The sequence below is a fragment of the Petaurus breviceps genome, unplaced genomic scaffold, assembly GCF_028583685.1.
Source record: "Petaurus breviceps papuanus isolate PSGF00001 unplaced genomic scaffold, PetGlider_PUasm1.0 76, whole genome shotgun sequence".
NCBI lineage: Eukaryota > Metazoa > Chordata > Mammalia > Diprotodontia > Petauridae > Petaurus > Petaurus breviceps.
The window spans coordinates 26,995,512-27,013,460 of NW_027186473.1; the positions used below are offsets into that span (position 1 = coordinate 26,995,512).

Genomic DNA, 17,949 nt, shown 5'->3' on the forward strand with positions numbered 1-17,949 from the left:
ATCTAATTTACACATCAATTACCAGGCTTTGTTGATGATAAAGTATAAATCAAGACAAAATAAATGGACAGCTATACAGCACTTACCTTTTGACTCTTAAGAGATAATATTCCTGCAAACTAATCACCAGTTCTTTATACCTAACCTTCACAGCATTGTAGGCAACCACTGATCTCAGTCAAAATGATTTGCCTATCCACTTGTACATTGCATGTTAGCCCTTTCATCCTTTTATGGATGTGATATATGTTCAAACTTTTTCAGTATTTTTTTTCCAACTTAATTAGTACCATACACTCTAGGAGAATGACTCTCCTTGGAACCACACATTATCAGTTGGGGAAACTTCATGTGTGAAAATATATATCATTACACAAATTCAGTATTTATTAGTTAAATAATGCTTATTATGGTTCTTTATACAGAGCGGGCCCTCAATAAAATAGTATTGATTTTACTTTTGTGTAGCTGGCCTAATAATTTTTTTTTGGTTTTGTGTTGGTGATTCACTTACTTAGGATTCACCTTCTATTTTTCCTCCCTGCTACTTTCCAACTCATTGGAAAGCTGAGGAAAAATTATCATCTTTTAAGAGTTAGGCAGATGTACAAAAGAAGTGTTAGATCATACTACCTTCTAAAAACAGAAGGATTGAAATCATCTACTGGAAAACTGAGCAAAGCTATACTCTGCTCCTATGGAGGAACTGGGAAGGGAAGCTACAAGAGAGAGAGATTGGCCCTATATTCAGAATTTGAATTTGACCTAGTTTGCAACTATAAGTTGCTAAGTTCATGTAGACCTTAGGGGAGGGTTGTTCATGGTGAGGTATCATTTTTTTCCATGATCTTTTATGAGTTCTGTTTCTTTTTTTGGGGGGGGGGTTCTTTTTTTTGGGTTTGTTTTTTTTAACCAGAAATAAATCTGCTCAAATTTTGAGCCTTATAAACCAGGATCATGCAAAGGGAGTTGGTGACAGTACACTAGGTAGTGTCAGACAGGAAATTCCTGGGTAGTTTGGGTGGGGTGGTAAACCACAGAAGTGATTAAGTCTTCAGTGTGTATGCTTGCCCTTAATATTTTGTGAAAATCTCCGACTTGATGGTTGTGCATATACATATGGATATGCATATACATAAATGTGTATATACATATACAAATATATACATATTTATGTGAATATACCTTTACAACTATGCATATATCATATATGGACCTTATGGGAACCATATATATATACATATATGATATGATTATGAAATAATGAGATTATAGGTGGTAAAAAGCTCATGGATCATAAATTTAGAGGTGAAAGAGACTTTAAAGGTCATTGAATCTACCCTCCTCATCTTATAAATAAAGAAATAAATACTGAAAGACTTTAAATGACTTTCTCAGGGTCATGCAGCTAGTCATTATCTGAGGCAAGATTTGAACTCAGATCTTCCTGATTCCAATCCCAGACCCCTAGCCACTATACTGTCTGGATGCCTCAAAAACCATGAAATTACTTCATAATTTTATTTTTCCATCCTATATACCCACATATATACATATATATACACGCATATATATACGTATATATGTACATATATACGTATATATATATATGTGACTCTACAGAAAGACTTTAAAAAATAAAGTGATGTTTAAAACCAATATACACTTTAAAAAATATATTTATCTTAATAATTACCATCTCCTGGGTTTAATTCGTTTGGCTGCCAGTATTAGCATTGGTTTACTCTAAAATGAGGTTATACCCTGCACTTCAGACATTTTACGAATTATATGATTTCATCTCAAGGTGGACCCAACAAAAAAGTATGGATTAATATGACTTTCATTATAAGGAGGAAAACAGCTTAGTGTCATTTTGAGAGGGAGTAGAGTGAATTGGAAATGGAGTATGGAGACATAGGCTAAAATTTCAATTCTGATACTAACTCTGGGACTACAGATAAGTGACTTAACTAGTCTGAACCTGAGGAGGAGGAAAGGCAGCAAGAACCCATGGAAGCAATCTACTTAAGGAAGTTGTAAAGCACTTACACATTTACCTTGTTATTGTTTTTAGAAAAGCATTTTGTAAAGCCCTAAAGTATAGGAGAAAGGTGGGCCGTTAAAATCATGCTGGTGATGATGATGGCAGGCCAGTACCATGTCCATATTATTTGTGATTATGATACATGGAAAAAAAATGTTTGGTCTATTGGTGCTGACTGGCCTTCAAGGTTTTTACTTTGGCAGTGTCTGGTCTCAATTGAAATTCTTTCTCCATGTCCATTAATATTCAAGTTTCAGGATGCTCCCTGATAATTATTATCCAATTTCAAAATGATAGCTTTCATTCCCTGGGTTAGGAAATTACTTTGTTCCCTTAGGCATCATCAAACAACCTCTGTTAGCAGAGATCTAAGCAAAGGTCTTCAGATTGTGTCTGATTGAAAATGTATTAAAACATTATTTAAAGGGAATATAAAATGTCATATCTTTATTCTTATTTCTCCCAATCTGTACTCAAAAGGAATTCCCTCTAAAACATATCTGACAAGTGGCCATTCAGACTTCCTGAATACCTCCAGTGAGGCTACAAAGGCAGCCCATTCCCCTTTTGGATAGTTCTAAATGAGTAGCACCTAGGTGGCAAAGTAGATAGACCACTGGCCCTGGAGTCAGGAAGACATCAGTTCAAATGTGTGACCCTGGGAAAGTCACTTAGCTCTGTTTTCCTCAGTTTCCTCATTTATAAAATGAGCTGGAGAAGGAAATGGTAAACCACTTCAATATCTTTGCCAAGAAAACCCCAAATGGGGTCATGAATGGTTGGACATTAGTTTTCTCCTAACATCAATACAAAATTTGTCTCTTTGCAGTATGTTTCTTTCCTTTTGTTTCTGCCTTTGGGGCAAAATAAGTCTAATTTCTCATTCCCATGATAGTCCTTCAAGACAGCTATTATCTTCATTCTCCTTCTCCAAGGTATCCCCTTCAGGATAAAGAGCCTCAGTTTCTTCAAGGAATCCTCATATGCAATAGATTCAAAACCTTCACCATCCTGGATATCCTCCAGCTTACTAATGTTCTTCTTAAACTCTGGTGCCTGGAACTAATTACTGTAGTCTAAGAGTGTTCTGGCCAGGGTAGAATGAAGAAAAAGTTCACCTTCATATTCATGGAAACTATATGTCTATTAGTGTAACCCACATGACCTTTTTTGGTTTCCATGTGACTTTGGTGTCCCAGTTTGAACTTGCAATCTACTTAAAACTTCCCTTTTTTCCCTTCAGGATAACAGCCATGTTAAGAACTTATAGGTTTCCAATACAGTATTATTAACTTTATATTGATTGTGATTTATAATTTCATGTCCATTTATTTTATATTACTTATTAGTACCCATTTGAAATATTATATTCTGCACTAGTCTTGGAAGAAACAAAACTGTCTTGAGCTATTTCTCATAATTTAGATTTTTAACTGTCAGATTGTCATTTCTTCTACTTTCTTCCCCCTGGATAATACTAAATTAATTAGTCCCTGTCCCTGTGGTTTTTCTTTTATTAGTGTGCTTCTCCAGTCAAAGGCACTCCAGACTAACTTCATTTTTTTTGTTTTTGCATTCATTCAACAAATATTTATTGGGTTCTTTCTATTTTCATGGCACCATATTATTTTATATGTGATATATGAAAATAATGCCAAAGTCTCTGTCCTAAAGGAGAAAATAGAAGAGAAGAGATTTACATGGAAATCCACAAAGCAAGCACCAAGTGATGTGTAAATAGAACAGACACAATGAGGTAGGAGTTCTGATGAGGGAAGGATTCTTTCTGACAGGGGTGAGTGAGGAAATGGCATTTGTACAAACCTTGGTGAATGGCTAGACAGAGGGGATGGGCATTTCAGGTGGAAGAAACAACATAAGCTAAAAGAAGACTGCTCAAAAGCAAAAAAAAAAAAAGACAAAGCTTGTTAATGGAATAATGATATTTGAAGTGAGTTATAGCATAGGGTTCATCTGATGGAAAAACATTTCAGGACCTGCTTATGTGGCTCCTTGAATCAACTGTCATGTGATCACACAGAATTTTGTAATCATAGAATATAGTTGGATGGGATTACAGGGATGAACTAGTCTAGCCTACACCCGATCAGACTTCTCTACCATACCCAAAGGCTGCCCCAGCTTTTACCTGGAGACCTTGAGTGAAGGTGAACACCCTAACTCCCGGGCTAGTCCATTCTGTTTTTGGACTGCTCGTTACCAAATTATTCCTTGCATCGAGCCTAAGTTTGCCTTTTTACCATGACTCTGGGGTTCCTACTTTCCAGGGCCAAGCAAAACAAGTCTAATCACTTACCTCCATGAAAGATCTCCAAATACTTAGAGCAGATATCTTATCCCCTCTGTCTCACCCTCTTGCCACCCTAACATGGAGAGGCTGTGCTGACATACTCTTGCAGAGATGTGTATACCTTGGCTTATTGCTACTACTTTGTTCTAGGGCTATTTCAGGCCAGTCCTGTCCTGAAGGATCATCCCTCATACAGTATCAGCTCTGGTGAGTATACTCAAGGCTGTGATTCTTGGACTTTCCATGCATTTGGGCCTTCTCTGTATGTTTTTGTATTCATGTGAGGAAAAAAAAAAGATTTACCCTCTTCCCATGGAATCAAAGAATTTTAGGGCCAGAGGGAATTTGAGAAATAATTTAATTTAGCTTTCTCATTTCATACAATCACAGAATCTTATAGGTTAATTAGTCCAATCTTTCTTGAGCATGGATCCTCTGTACTATATCCCTGGAAATTGAGCAACTGGCCTCCAGGTGGTCAGAAATTCATTATCTCCTAAGACAGCTAATTCTACTTGTGTATAGCTAGCTCTAATTGTTAGAAATATTTTTTTTCTTTATGTTGACACAGATTCTGCCTCTGCCTTTTAAAATGTAGCTTGCTTTTAGGATAGTATTTGGATCTTTCCCAGCATGGTAAGAACTTTGGCTCTTCCGGCATGGCCTTTAAGAACCATCATCTCCTCTGTAAGACTTTCTAGAATAGGAGCTTGTGAAGTAGTTAGTTAACCCTAAATTATATATAAGGAACTTCTGCCTGGGTTAGGTAAGGCTTCTATGTTTTCTTTAGTGTAGACTCTCATCAATATTTGGGGATTGGAAGTTTGTTTATTGGAGAATGTCCCAAACTACAAACCCCAGAGCCATAGGCTCTGCTTCTAAGACTTCCATGCATTCAGAACTGCCATCTGATTTACTGATGTAACCTAATGATGCCTGGACCTTGCCACCCACCCTACTACTATTTCTTTTGAATTTTAGACCTTTCCATTCACTCAGCAACTGAATTTTCTTATATATATTGTCTTTCCTAATTAGTCAGTCAATAAGCATTCATTGTGGGCCAAATACTGTGCTAAGCACTGGAGATACAAAAAGTGACAAAAGATAGTTCCTGACTTCAAAGAGCTCACAATCTAATGGGGGAAGACAGTGAGCAAATATATATATACAAACAAACAATATGCAGGACAAATAGGAAATAATTAATTGAGGGAAAGGCACTAGAATCGAGAGGGATTGAGGAAGGCTCCTGGAAGAAGGTGAGATTTTAGCTGGAAACCTATTCATGGGTGAGGAAAGAGGGAAATCTCTTGGCATGTGGGAGATTCTGAAAAAAGTCATAGGGGAAGCTAAAAGCTAGATTACAAGAAGAAAATATCTGTTTCTATGCTCAGTTTTGTGCAAAAGACTGGAGAGAAGTGGCAGAAGTGTTGGGGTGATGAGGTGGGAGGTTTGGTTTTCTTTTGTCCCAATGAGTGAAAAGTACCAACATCTAAAAATTCAGGGAGAATCAGTAGTAGTTTCCACAACACACAGTCTGAGAAGCCCCTACACTAAAGATGAATAGGTGAGTAGTGCCTATAGCCCATACTGGGGTCCCAACTCCTCCAATCCATTAAGCCTCTTGCCCTCCTACTTTGTTGTAAAGCACAAGGACTATTTGGAAGGTAGTAAATCTTCCTGAAAAAAAAAAAAAAACAACAACTGTGTCTTTCTGCCCTTGTGCAAAGATAAGATAGGAGTGGAAAGTCATTGAGCTAGGAAACTGGAACTTGGGAGGTACCATTTGATGAAAATGTGATTATGTTTCCTATTTATTTTAATTTTTCTAGTATTCATATTGTTTTTCTATTTTAAATAAGTTGTCTTTTTTTTAAAAACTAATTTATCTATATCCTGTGATTAGTAACAGGTGCTTATAGGAAAGAGCTTCAGAGAGAGGATGTAATAGGGTGTCTGAGAATTAATCTGGATATATATGAACAGCAAACCAAGTACAAATACCCAGGGATAAAAGACTGGACCTGTTAAGCATAGAACCGAAGGAGTATTTGGGACAACTGGGCACGGCAAAGACCTTCTAGGACTGATAGCTTTAACCCTTTGCCTTTTTCCCTTGCCCCCTGTTCTACACCAGGGTTACAATTAACTATCTGGGTTGCTTGACTGATTACTGGGCTTGAATTATATGGATGTCACCATCCTGTTCCTTCCTGGGAAATGGCATATCACCAAACTTGGCTATAGGATCTGTCATTGCCTCCTCAGTTCCTCTAGACCTTGCCAAATGTTCTGCTTCTAAGACTTCCATGAATCCAGAACAGCCATATGATTTACTGATATAACCTAAGGACTTCTGGACCTTGCCACCTACCCTACCACTACCTTCTTATGATTTTTAGACCTTTCTAATCTCTCAGCAACTGAATTTTCTTATGTATGTTGTCTTTCCTAATTAGAGTATAGGTTCCTTGAGATCAGGGACTATTTTCATTTTTCTATTTGTATTCTCAACACCTACCACAGTGTTTGACACCTAAGAAGTGCTAAATACATGTTTTTCTTAATTCATTTATGCTAGGGCAGAAACAACCTTAATAAGTCATCTTATCCAAACTTATCATGATTACTGGGATTCCAAAGTCTGTCTGTCTGTCTGTTTCTCTCTCTCTCTCTCTCTCTCTCTCTCTCTCACATGAGGGGTGGAACTTCAACCTTAAAAAAATCTCAATTGTAAACGTCAAGTCTGGCAACAAAGAAAGGCCTTTAATCATATAACATAAACTTATTATTAACTAATCAAATTGAAGTTTGAGATTATAATTCACATTACTCATCAATATTGTTGTTTTTGAGGCTCAAGGCAAGCATCTGTATTAAAGACTGCCTTTTGTCTCATTGCACAACTTATAATGTAATGCTTTATGGATATGGTTGTTTATAGTCACTTTAAGCAATCAACCATCTCAGGCAGAGCTGGGATATTGCATAAGTTTTTTTCTTTTTCTTTTTTTTAAACTTTGCTCAAATTCAGATTTAAGCATGAGATGAAAAATGAAATTCACTTTTCAGTTATTCTGAAATATATGAATGCTTAAATTAAATTTTCTTACATTTTCATTTGTGGGGTAAAAAAATCCTGGAAATCTGGAAGAGTTGTCTTGGAAATCTGACTTTAAGAAGAATTGAAGATGAGGGCATTTAAAAAAAATCTTGTTTTCCTTCACTTTTGTTCTATATACAAAAAAAATAATTTCATTATAAACCTCAAAAAAAACCCCAGTAGTTGGGTTTGTGGGCAGCTGTGGGACTCAGTGGAAAGTGCATTGGACTTAGAATTAAGAAGACTTGAATTTGAATCCTGCCTCAGACACGTAGTAACTTTTTGACTCTAGGTAAACCACTTAATCTCTTTATGTTTTCTCATCTGTAAAATGGGGATAGTAATGGTCTCCACTTCACAGGGTGTTGTGAGGATCAAATGAGTTGACATTTCGAGTGCTTTGCAAATCTTAAAGCATTCTATAAATGCTAACTGTTATTATTGAAGATAAATAATGATAATAAGAAGAATCCCTTATAAGTTTTCAAGGTATGATCCCATGAAGTATCCAGTTTGATGCTCACGACAACTCTGTGTGTCAAGAAGGAAAAGTATTATGACCTCCATTTGGTCAACAGGAAAATTGAGTCTCAGAGTGGTTTGATTACTTGTTCAAGGACTACCAGTGGTAGAGTCTGGGTTAGAATCTAGGTATTCTGATTTGTAGTCTGGTGACATCCCCATTACATCAGACTGCTGGATTAAAATATAAACATCTTACAAGTACACTTTTTAAAACTCAGAAGATACAGCTTTTGAATAGAACAGGTAAGAGATTTAATACTACCAAATGTTTCCAGTTTTTTAAATTAAAAAAAAGTCAATTTTCAGATGTTAACATGTAATAGTTTTTCATCCTTTCCTGTTCCTTTCTCTTCTGCTTCCACCTTAACTGAATTGTTACTTTCATTCTTTCCTCATTTTAGTTTAAAACACTTTTTTAACTAGAAAATTTTTCTTCTCTCTCCTATACCCTTATGAAAAAAAGAAAAACACTTATAATAAACATATATAGTTAGGCAAAACATTTTCCCCATTGTCCATTTCAAGAAATATATATCTAACTCAATATTTTGAATTTATCACCTCTCTAGCTAATTGCATTCCTCAGTTTTTTCTTCTGGTAGTTAGGTTGGATTATCTCAGTTATATTTTAGTTGGAAGATTCTATGAATTTATTCTGGCTTTCGTTTATTTCTTCTTTGGGCAGAGTAAAGGAGCAGAATGAACAGAAATAAAGTCAGGGGCCAGGAGAGAGGACCAGGGTAACTCCAAGGTGCTGAGAAAATGAGTTGGTCATGACATTAAAATCATGACTATAGCAGTGGATTATTAAATGTACACCGAATTGTTAAAAGGGTTCTGTGAATCCATATTTAGTATGGATATTATGATTTTGCTATTTTATTTAATAAATATGACTTTATTGATGCTAAAGGCTTTGTAGAACCCCAGAGTCAGGAAGACCTGAGTTCAGATATGGCCTCAGACTCTTAATAACTGTGTGATCCTGGGCAAGTCACTGAACCCTGTTTGCCTCAGTTTCCTCAATTGTCAAATGAGCATAATAATAGCATCTACCTTCTAGGGGTTTTGTGAGGATAAATGAGATATTTTAAAAGTGCTTGGCATATAGCAAGCAATATATCAATGTTAATTCCATTCCCTTTTCCTTCTACCCTTTTCTTCCCATCCTCCATTTATAGAGTGAGAAAATCTCTACCAATGAAAATACACTTGTTCTGCAATTTATATAGTCCAGGGAGCTGCCTGGGACATACAGGCCAAGTGAATTGTCAGAGGCAGGACTTAAATCCAGGTTTTTATGACTCCATGGCTGACCATTTAATCACTGTGCCATGCTGCCTCTTGATTTTTGACTCCAACAAAAAACACGGCATTGTTCAGTGTCATCTGTAAATATAGCCATCTCTCTAGATTGAATAATATATCATACAAATGCTAATTGATCTTTTTTAAGTGAATATAGATTGTATTGTGATTAATAAAACTCAAGAGTATAGGGGTAGGAACTGTGGTTTCATTTAAATAGAGAGAAATGAGGAAACTCCCTCATCCAGTGTAGGTTGGCACCATCTCTGAATCCCAAAGAGTTGTCTAGAGCACTGAGAGATTAAATAACTTCCTTAGGATCATGCATTCAGCATGTATCAGAGTGGGAATTGATCCCAGGCTTCCTTTTGGGGCCAATTGTCTTATATCCACTGGCTCAAGCAGCCTTTCAATAATAGCAAAAAAAAGTAATACGACCATTTAAAATCACGAATGAATTCATACGATCGTTATCTCATCATACATTTTTTTTCTTTGTTAATAGGGAAAAGCTAATATGTTGCAGGGGATGGAAGGGTGACCTTGGGCAATTTCAGGTAGCAATAATTGAACAGCTAAAAAAAAGAAAACCCTTCTACCACACTCCACATGAAATCTTCTCACATTCAGATTGAAAAGTCTGCCCAATGATTGTGTCTCCTGATGAATGCTTAGTTTTTTTTCAGTTAGGTAACAAGTTGTACCCTCCTCCCTCCCACCCCCCCACCCCCTGCCCATATATCAAGCTGTGGGTTCAAGTCTATCTATTGAAACATATTAGCTATGTGACTATAGACAAGGTACTTAGACTTTCAGTATCCCAGAGAACTTTCTGAAACTATAAATTAGAGATGAATTGCCCATTTGTATAGGTGGAAGATCTTTGACCTTCTGTAATTTCTTATACCAGATACAGGACCTCCTCCCTCAAATAGTACAAGTACTCATGTGGTAGTAAGGGTCCTCCTACCTCAAAAAGGTTGGGAACCACTTGATTAATAAAACTTTCACGTGACTATTTTTGGCAGTTGCTCTTTCTTCTCCAAATAATGTAGCCTACCCCTCCCCAATTCATTTCCAGTTACAAAGAGCTCAACAAATTAGAGACATATTTTTGTTGAGGAGAGTAAAAGACGGGTGGAGAGAAAGAGAATGTTGTATGGGAATATGAATCCCAAGGTTTTTTAATGTGCACCACTAATATACAAGATCTCATGGTTCTAGAGTCTTTGTTTCGATCTAAAGAGACATCCATTCCCATCTGCTTAATTTTTATGCACAAATGAAACACCTATCTGTTGATTGGAGTTTCAGTGCACAGTTTTTAAAAAGGAAAAATTCAGAAACTCAGGCTTTGAATGAATAAGTAGAAACTGAGAATGGATTTTTTAAGGTTATGACTTATATTTACCCTCCCAAACATTTTGGTTACCTCTTGTTTGTGACATTGGATGGCGGGGTATCTTATTGTTTTGAGCTCATAGTTGACTTTATTCACAAATACCATGCATGAAGATAGAGAGGAAGAACATGGAAAAAATAATTGTGCTATACTCAGCCTTGTCAAGACTTGTCTATGTCTGACATATAAAATGCATTTTGCTTAGTTGCTTTGAAACATTCCTCAAACTAAATTCTCAACCACAGCAAAACAGGAAAATATTCTGTTTCCTTTTCCTAACTCAAGCTGTTCAAGTAAGAGTACAGAGCCCATGGTTATCCCTGGGTATTGTGTAAATAGCAGTAACTGGGGCCTTTTGGAATGTCATAAATCATTTGGACCCTACAAAAAAAATAGAAAGGGTGAAGGGATGGGGAAATGTTTAGGTATTACTTGACGTGGTAAGATAAGGATCACCTTTGGAAAATATCGGTGGCTTGGCCCCTTCGCTAAACATAATCAAAATATGTATTTTTTTTTTCATTTGCTACTAATGAGGTATTCAATCACTGGAATTAATCCAAATAAAGGTAGCAATGTAAAATGATTTTGCTCAGCAAGATTTTTTTGCAGTGAAACTGATTCAATACACCTACAAATGTACTAGTAGATCATTTGCTAAACATAACATCCCTATTGGACAATTGACTTGGTCCAAAAGAAAAACAAATAATGGCACATACACCTAGATTTACATACCCAAACATTCCCTATGCAATATCAAATTGATGTTTTATATCTTCCAATACTTTTCATACAATTCTTTATGTATTTTGATGAGGTTTCATGAAAAGTTGACAGATTCTTATGCTGAATTCAACAGTTTTCTTTAAAGCAAAAATTGTTATATGTATTTGGACAATATCTCCTTGTGGATTCAATTCAATTTAACAAAAAAAAATAAGCATCTACTATGTAAAAGGAAATGTGCTAGGTGTAGTCTTTAGAATGAGCTACCTGCCTTCTATCTCTTTCTTCATGGATTTTCCTGATATGAGAAATGATTTCATTATAAATGCCTCCTTTTAAGTTAAAGAGGAATCTTTTTTTGTAGAGATCTAAGGAGTAAAGTTCAACAATGGTTATCTTGTAAAAATCTAATGATGATAGTAATGCTAGCTACTAGATAGTAATGCTAGCTACTAAACTCCAAATCTGACATTTTAAACATGTAACAATTTTTTTTCAAACTCATTGATTTGGATACTCAAGAATTTGGATTTTTGGAGAAATTAGTTATGTGTGTGAAATAGGCACTTGAAAAACACCTCTTCATTTATCATTTTATCTCCAAAATGACAAAATATGTGGTCAGATTTGTCCATTTAACGTTGGTGAAATTTAAGAGAAAACCCTTATGCAGTTACCCAGGTCTACAAAATATCAAACAACCAATGTGGATTATTTGGGCATAAAATTAGCAAAATTACATATATATATTTGCATCTTGCAGGCAAGCCTAAAATTCTTAAGCATATCCTTACATTATACACAGCATATTTGAAAGCAAAGCACCCCAAGTTTGAAAGGTAGAACTCAACTTACCTATACATTCTTTTTTTCTGAATGAAAAGAAGATTCTTTCTTCAGTCTACCCAGTGCTCTGAGATTTCTCTTCAAATGAATGTCATCTCTTGTATTAATTGTGATCTGTATGCTGGCTGGGGATAAAGGAGGAAATCTTAGTCAATTAAAACATAACTTGTTTAACAAGTCTAAAGGTATCAACTTTAACCAATGGCAAGGCTTAGTGAATGGACTCAGTAGACATAAGGGCTTTCGTAAACAAGAAAGAATTTCCTTGTTCTGCACAATTATGAATAAATGAAACAACTGGTGTCAACACAGAGGAAAGACTCCAGTTCCTCATTATGTTATAAGAACAACTGCTTCTGATTCAGGAGCTGATGGGTCATTATCCCATTGTTATGGCACCCTATTTAATGCCGAAATGAATTTTAACAAAACAAAGAATATCAGAGGATGATAATGATACTGCCTAATTCTTTCTCTTCCATAGTCAGAATTAAAAGTTATGTATTTCTCCATAAAGTATATGTTTATTGAACACCTCTGCATCTTATTCTGGACATTGGAAAGTGGGACTATAGCAATTTAATACATGGTTCCTGCCTTATAGGATTTTATCCTCTTCATGGGGAATTATTGGCTTCTACTTTTCCTCCACTGGAACTCCTGCAACTCAGCTTTCTGGCTTCTCCCATCATATTCCCACTGCCACCACCCTTGAGTTTTACTCATCTTCTTCTATGTGGACACATAAAAAAAGTTTTTAGGAATCACAGAACTCATCTTAAAGGTCTTAAAAGAATTTTAAAAAACTAACAAGCATTAGGAAGGTAGCATACAAGGGTTAAAATAAACTAAAGGATGAGGTTGTAAAGTCAGTCTTATAAATTATCACTGGTCATCCATATAATTTGTTACTTTATTTTTCATTTCTTTTCTTTATTTATTTTTAGTTTTCAACATTTATTTCTAAAAGATATTGAGTTACAATTTTGTCTCTCCCCATCTTTCCCCTACCCCACACCCCGAAATAGCAAGCTTACTGAATACCCCTTCCCCTAATCTGTTCTTTCTTATATCCTCCCCCTTCATTCCCCTAACTTTCTAATAGGGCAAGATGGGTTTCTATACCCAGTACCTGTATATCTTATTTCCCAGTTGCATGTAAAAAAAAATTTTTTTAAACATTTGTTTTCTAAAACTTTGAGTTCCAGATTTTTTTCCCCTTCTTCCCTCCTCACTCACCCCCACTGGGAAGATAAGCAATTCAGTATAGATTGTACATGTGTAGTTACCCAAATCATTTCCATAATAGTTATATTGTGGAAGACTAACTATATTTCCCTCCATCCTATCCCACCCCCCCCCACTTAATCTATTTTCTCCTTTGACCCTATCCCTTTTCAAAAATGTTTGCTTCTAACTACCCTCTCCCTTAATCTGCCCTCCCTTCTATTCTCCCCCCTTTTATCTGCTACCCCCCTATTTTCCTGTAGGGTAAGACTCCCAGTTGAGTGTGTATATTATTCCCTCCTTATGTCAAATTCAATGAGAATCAGGTTGTGCCATATCCTTTCTCCTTCCTGCTCTTCCTCTCCCTTGTAACAGTTTTCTCTGGCCTCTTTTACGAGATACTTTACTCTAATCTATCTCTCCCTTTCTTATTCTAACAATAAATTCCTCTCCCACCTCTTAATTTTATTTTTTAGATATCACCTCTTCATATTCAACTCATCCTGTGCCCTCTGTCTATGTATACATGAACATACAATTGTCCACACTCACATATATATTTATATACACATACATGCTCCTATACATACATATATATGTGTGTATACATATATATGCACATATATTCCCTTCAACTATCATACTGAGAAAAGTCTTATGAGTTACAATTATAGTTTTTCCATGTAGGAATGTAACTAGTTCAACTTTAATAAGTTCCTTATGATTTCTTTTTCCTGTTTACCTCCTCTTGCTTCTTGTATTTGAAAGTCAAATTTTCTGTTCAGCTCAGATTTTTTCATCAAGAATGCTTGAAAGTCCTCTATTTCATTGAATGACCATATTTTCCCCCATAGAATTATACTTAGTTTTGCTTTGTAGGTGATTCTTTGTTTTAGTCCTAGCTCCTTTGACCTCCAGAATATCATATTCCAAGCCCTTCGATCCCTTAATGTTGAAGCTGCTAGGTCTTGTGTTATCCTGATTATATTTCCACAATACCCAAATTGTTTCTTCCTTACTGCTTGCAATATTTTCCCCTTGACCTGAGAACTCTGGAATTTGGCTATAATATTCCTAGGAGCTTTCTTTGGGGGATCTTTTTCAAGAGGTGATGGGTGAATTATTTCAATTTCAATTTGGTCTCTGGCTCTAGAATATCAGGGCAATTTTCCTTGATTAATTTCTTGAAAGATGGTATCTAGACTCTTTTTTTTATTATGGCTTTCAGGTAGTCCAATAATTTTAAAATTATCTCTCTAGGACAAATTATCTAGGACAAAAGTATAAATATATTTCCACAATACCTAAGGGGAACAATCTCTCCTATACCATCTTGGTCTCTGAGGAGACAACTCATACTTGATACTCTTTGTACACAGCATTTCCCCCTGCCAAATTCCTGTCCAAATGAAGCATAACTGATAAATCTTTATCTCTGACTCTGATGGCTGGATGGAGTCAAGCAAATTGTTGATGACTGAAACCTAGCAAGATATCTTAGGGTTTATGAGATAGATTTCTTTCTTAAAGATCATTTCTTAAATCTAGTTTACTCTGGCTCTCATTGATTGGCCAACAATAGGTCCCAGTTCAAGCCCTATTTAGTGGTGGGCCCTGATAACTCGGAGTGAATAGAAATAGTGATTGTTTCTCTTTTGGCCAGGAAACCCAGAGGGTCTTTCCTTCCCAGATGGAATTTTTTTAATTAGGTGAAAGGGGCTATTCTTGGCTCATTTTTTTCCTATCCTTAATCACTGAATGGGTGTTGCTTCAGTCAAAGTGAGAACTTGAAAAGACCTTAGTGTCTCCTACTGCATGTGAGGCCATCTCCAATCATCCTGATCTATTTCTTGTCATTGGACCCAGATGGCTAGGAAGACAAAGTAATACTGGTGGCTTTGCATAGCCCTCTCTCACATAAATCTAGTTCACTTGCAAGTCATGGCATTACTTCCTGATGTCATGCTTCTCTGAGAATGAAGGACAAACAACAAGCCGGTGTTCTATCCACTATGTGACCTAGCCTCTTTCAGAATCTTCTTAGTCCTAGATCTCGGCATCTGATGGTCTGTCTTTAATCAATTAATCACCAGACTTCAATTAAGTGCCTACTATGTACTAGGCATTATGCTAAATGCTGTCTTTAGAAAAGTCTTCTCCTCTGCCCTCCCCTCCTTCTTTGAACCCACCAAAATTCCTCACCTGGAGTTTTAGACATCCTATAAGGACCTTACAGTTGTCTTTTTTACCTTTAATCTCATTGACTGTGAGCGTATTTGCTATTTCGTCTTTTTCTCCAGCTCTTAGGACAAGACAAGCCTTTTCTTAGTTATCCTCTCATGGGCTTCTGGCCTGTCTGCACATGCCTCCATCTTCTTTGATGATCCAATCTTAGATCCTACAACTGGATGTCTACTCATTATTTTCTATCTTGATGACTTGTTTATTTTACTGACCTATTCTTACAATTGGCCATTTCTATCTTTTGCTTTTTGAATGTATTTCTGGACTTTATTCCATTTGGAGGCTATCTGACCTTGGTCTTTGAGGTGTCTGCTGCCTTAATTTCTGCCTTTCTCAGAAGATAGTTTTCTACAAATACTTGAAGGGTATTTCTGGGAAGAAGGAATAGAATTGTTCTACTTAGTCACAGAGAACAGAAGTAGGAGTGATGGGTAGAAGTTCAGACAAGTAAATTTTGACTTGATATAAGGGAAAATTTTCCAAAAAATCGTACTATACAAAAGTAGAAGAAGAGACTGCCTTAGGAGTTAGAAATTTCTTCCTCATGGAACATCTTCAACCAGAGGCTAATTTAGCATGTGTTCAATAAATGTAAATGATTAGTAAAAAGAGATTCAGAGCTGTGCCCCTTCCCTGATCCCTTAATCCCTCATCACTCCCTGCTTTAAGTGACTTCTTTGTATTCTGAATTCCTGAAGTATGACTATAAGATCATAGGATACAGAACTGGAAGGGGCTTTAGAGATGATCTGATCCCATGTCCCCGTTTTTGTTGTTGTTTTTTCTATTATTTATGTCCAACACTTCGTGATACCATTTGGGGATTTCTTGGAAAAGATACTGGAGTGGTTTCCCATTTCCTTCTCATTTTACAGATAAGGAGACTGAGCACATAGTATTATGTGATTTACCCAGGGTCACATAGCTAGTAAGTGTCTGAGGCCAAATTTGAACTCAGAAAGATTAGTCTTTCTGACTCTTGGCCTAGCACTCTATCCACTTTAATTTGAGGATCAGAGAGGTCATAGCAAAGCAAAATCAAAGGTTTAGAGCTAAAGGGAACCTCAAAAGCCATCTAATCCAATCCCCTTAGTTTACAGATAAGGTAATTAGGGAAAATAAGTGACTTGACTGAGGTTACACAGATATTAAGAATAAGAGGTAGGATTTGAACCCAGGTCTTCTGACTCAAGTTAGGGCTCTTCCTATAGTACTAGATTGCCAAAAATTATACAGATAGTAAGTTTACCATTTGAGACTTAAACCCAGGTACTCTGAATCCCAATTCCAGCTGCTTTTACACGTATGTGCTTTATCAAGTATATTGCCTTGTTCATAGTTATTCATGTATATATGTCTTTTCTTCATTAGATTGCGAACTCTTTATGGGTAAGACTCATGCCTTAGCTTTTCTTGAACATTTCTCAAGTAATAAGAGCAGTATCCTCACCCTTCCTCCCATGGAAGTTAGGCTAGTTTTTCTTTAAAAGGTATTGATACCATTCATAAAGACTTAATTGGCTCAGAGTGTTGATAATCACTTCCTTATTACCTGAGTACAAAACAACCTTTAGGATCTTCAGCCTGGGCCTCTGATGATTGGCTAATGAATCACCATGGACCACTCAAACAATGGAGCTTCCCTCAACTGAATGAGGTGTCCAGGTATCCTCAATGCCTATCTTTGTTGAAAATCCTTCTCTTTTTAACTGTTGAATGACCTATTTTTGTATCATTTTGTTCTCATATTGCACTAGAATTACCAAGGCCCTGGATTGAGTCAGGCCCAGCTCAAAGCAATAATCCTTGCTTTCTTTCTTTATGCCCTTCTCCTTTTCCCATTCAACTTTGTATTAAATTTAGAGGCATCTAGTCCTGGATTATAAATTCCTTGTTGGCAAGGACGATATCTAGAACAGTACTTTTTACAGAATAGGTGCTTAGTAAATATTTTTGAATGAGAATTTAATACATTAAATGTAATATTCCAAACAAAATTTTAACAGAATAACACTCAACACCTGGCAGATATTAGGGGAATAACATATAGATATTGTCCAAGTTTCAGTGTATGCAATGTGCCTACTATGTGCTTGACATAGTAAGGAAGGTAAGGCCCTGGAATTATGTTTTAGAAACCAAAATATTTTTTGTGAAACATGTGCTGTGGAAGAGTTATTCATTCTTACTGAAGAAATTACAAA

At 36.1% G+C, this 17,949-nt stretch overlaps 1 protein-coding gene and 1 long non-coding RNA gene across 2 annotated transcripts in view; one reads left to right on the plus strand and one right to left on the minus strand.

Annotated features, from left to right (window-relative positions):
• Positions 1 to 12,431, minus strand: part of TMPRSS11D (transmembrane serine protease 11D) — a 65,227-nt gene extending 52,796 nt beyond the window's left edge. The window contains exon 1 of the mRNA XM_069105332.1: positions 12,284 to 12,431. Within this exon, the coding sequence (XP_068961433.1) occupies positions 12,284 to 12,291 (8 nt within the window). The 5' untranslated portion in view covers positions 12,292 to 12,431. The remainder of the gene's footprint in view (positions 1 to 12,283) is intronic.
• Positions 4,514 to 17,949, plus strand: part of LOC138175055 (uncharacterized) — a 121,423-nt gene continuing 107,987 nt past the window's right edge. The window contains exon 1 of the long non-coding RNA XR_011171861.1: positions 4,514 to 4,565. This is a non-coding gene — a long non-coding RNA (uncharacterized lncRNA). The remainder of the gene's footprint in view (positions 4,566 to 17,949) is intronic.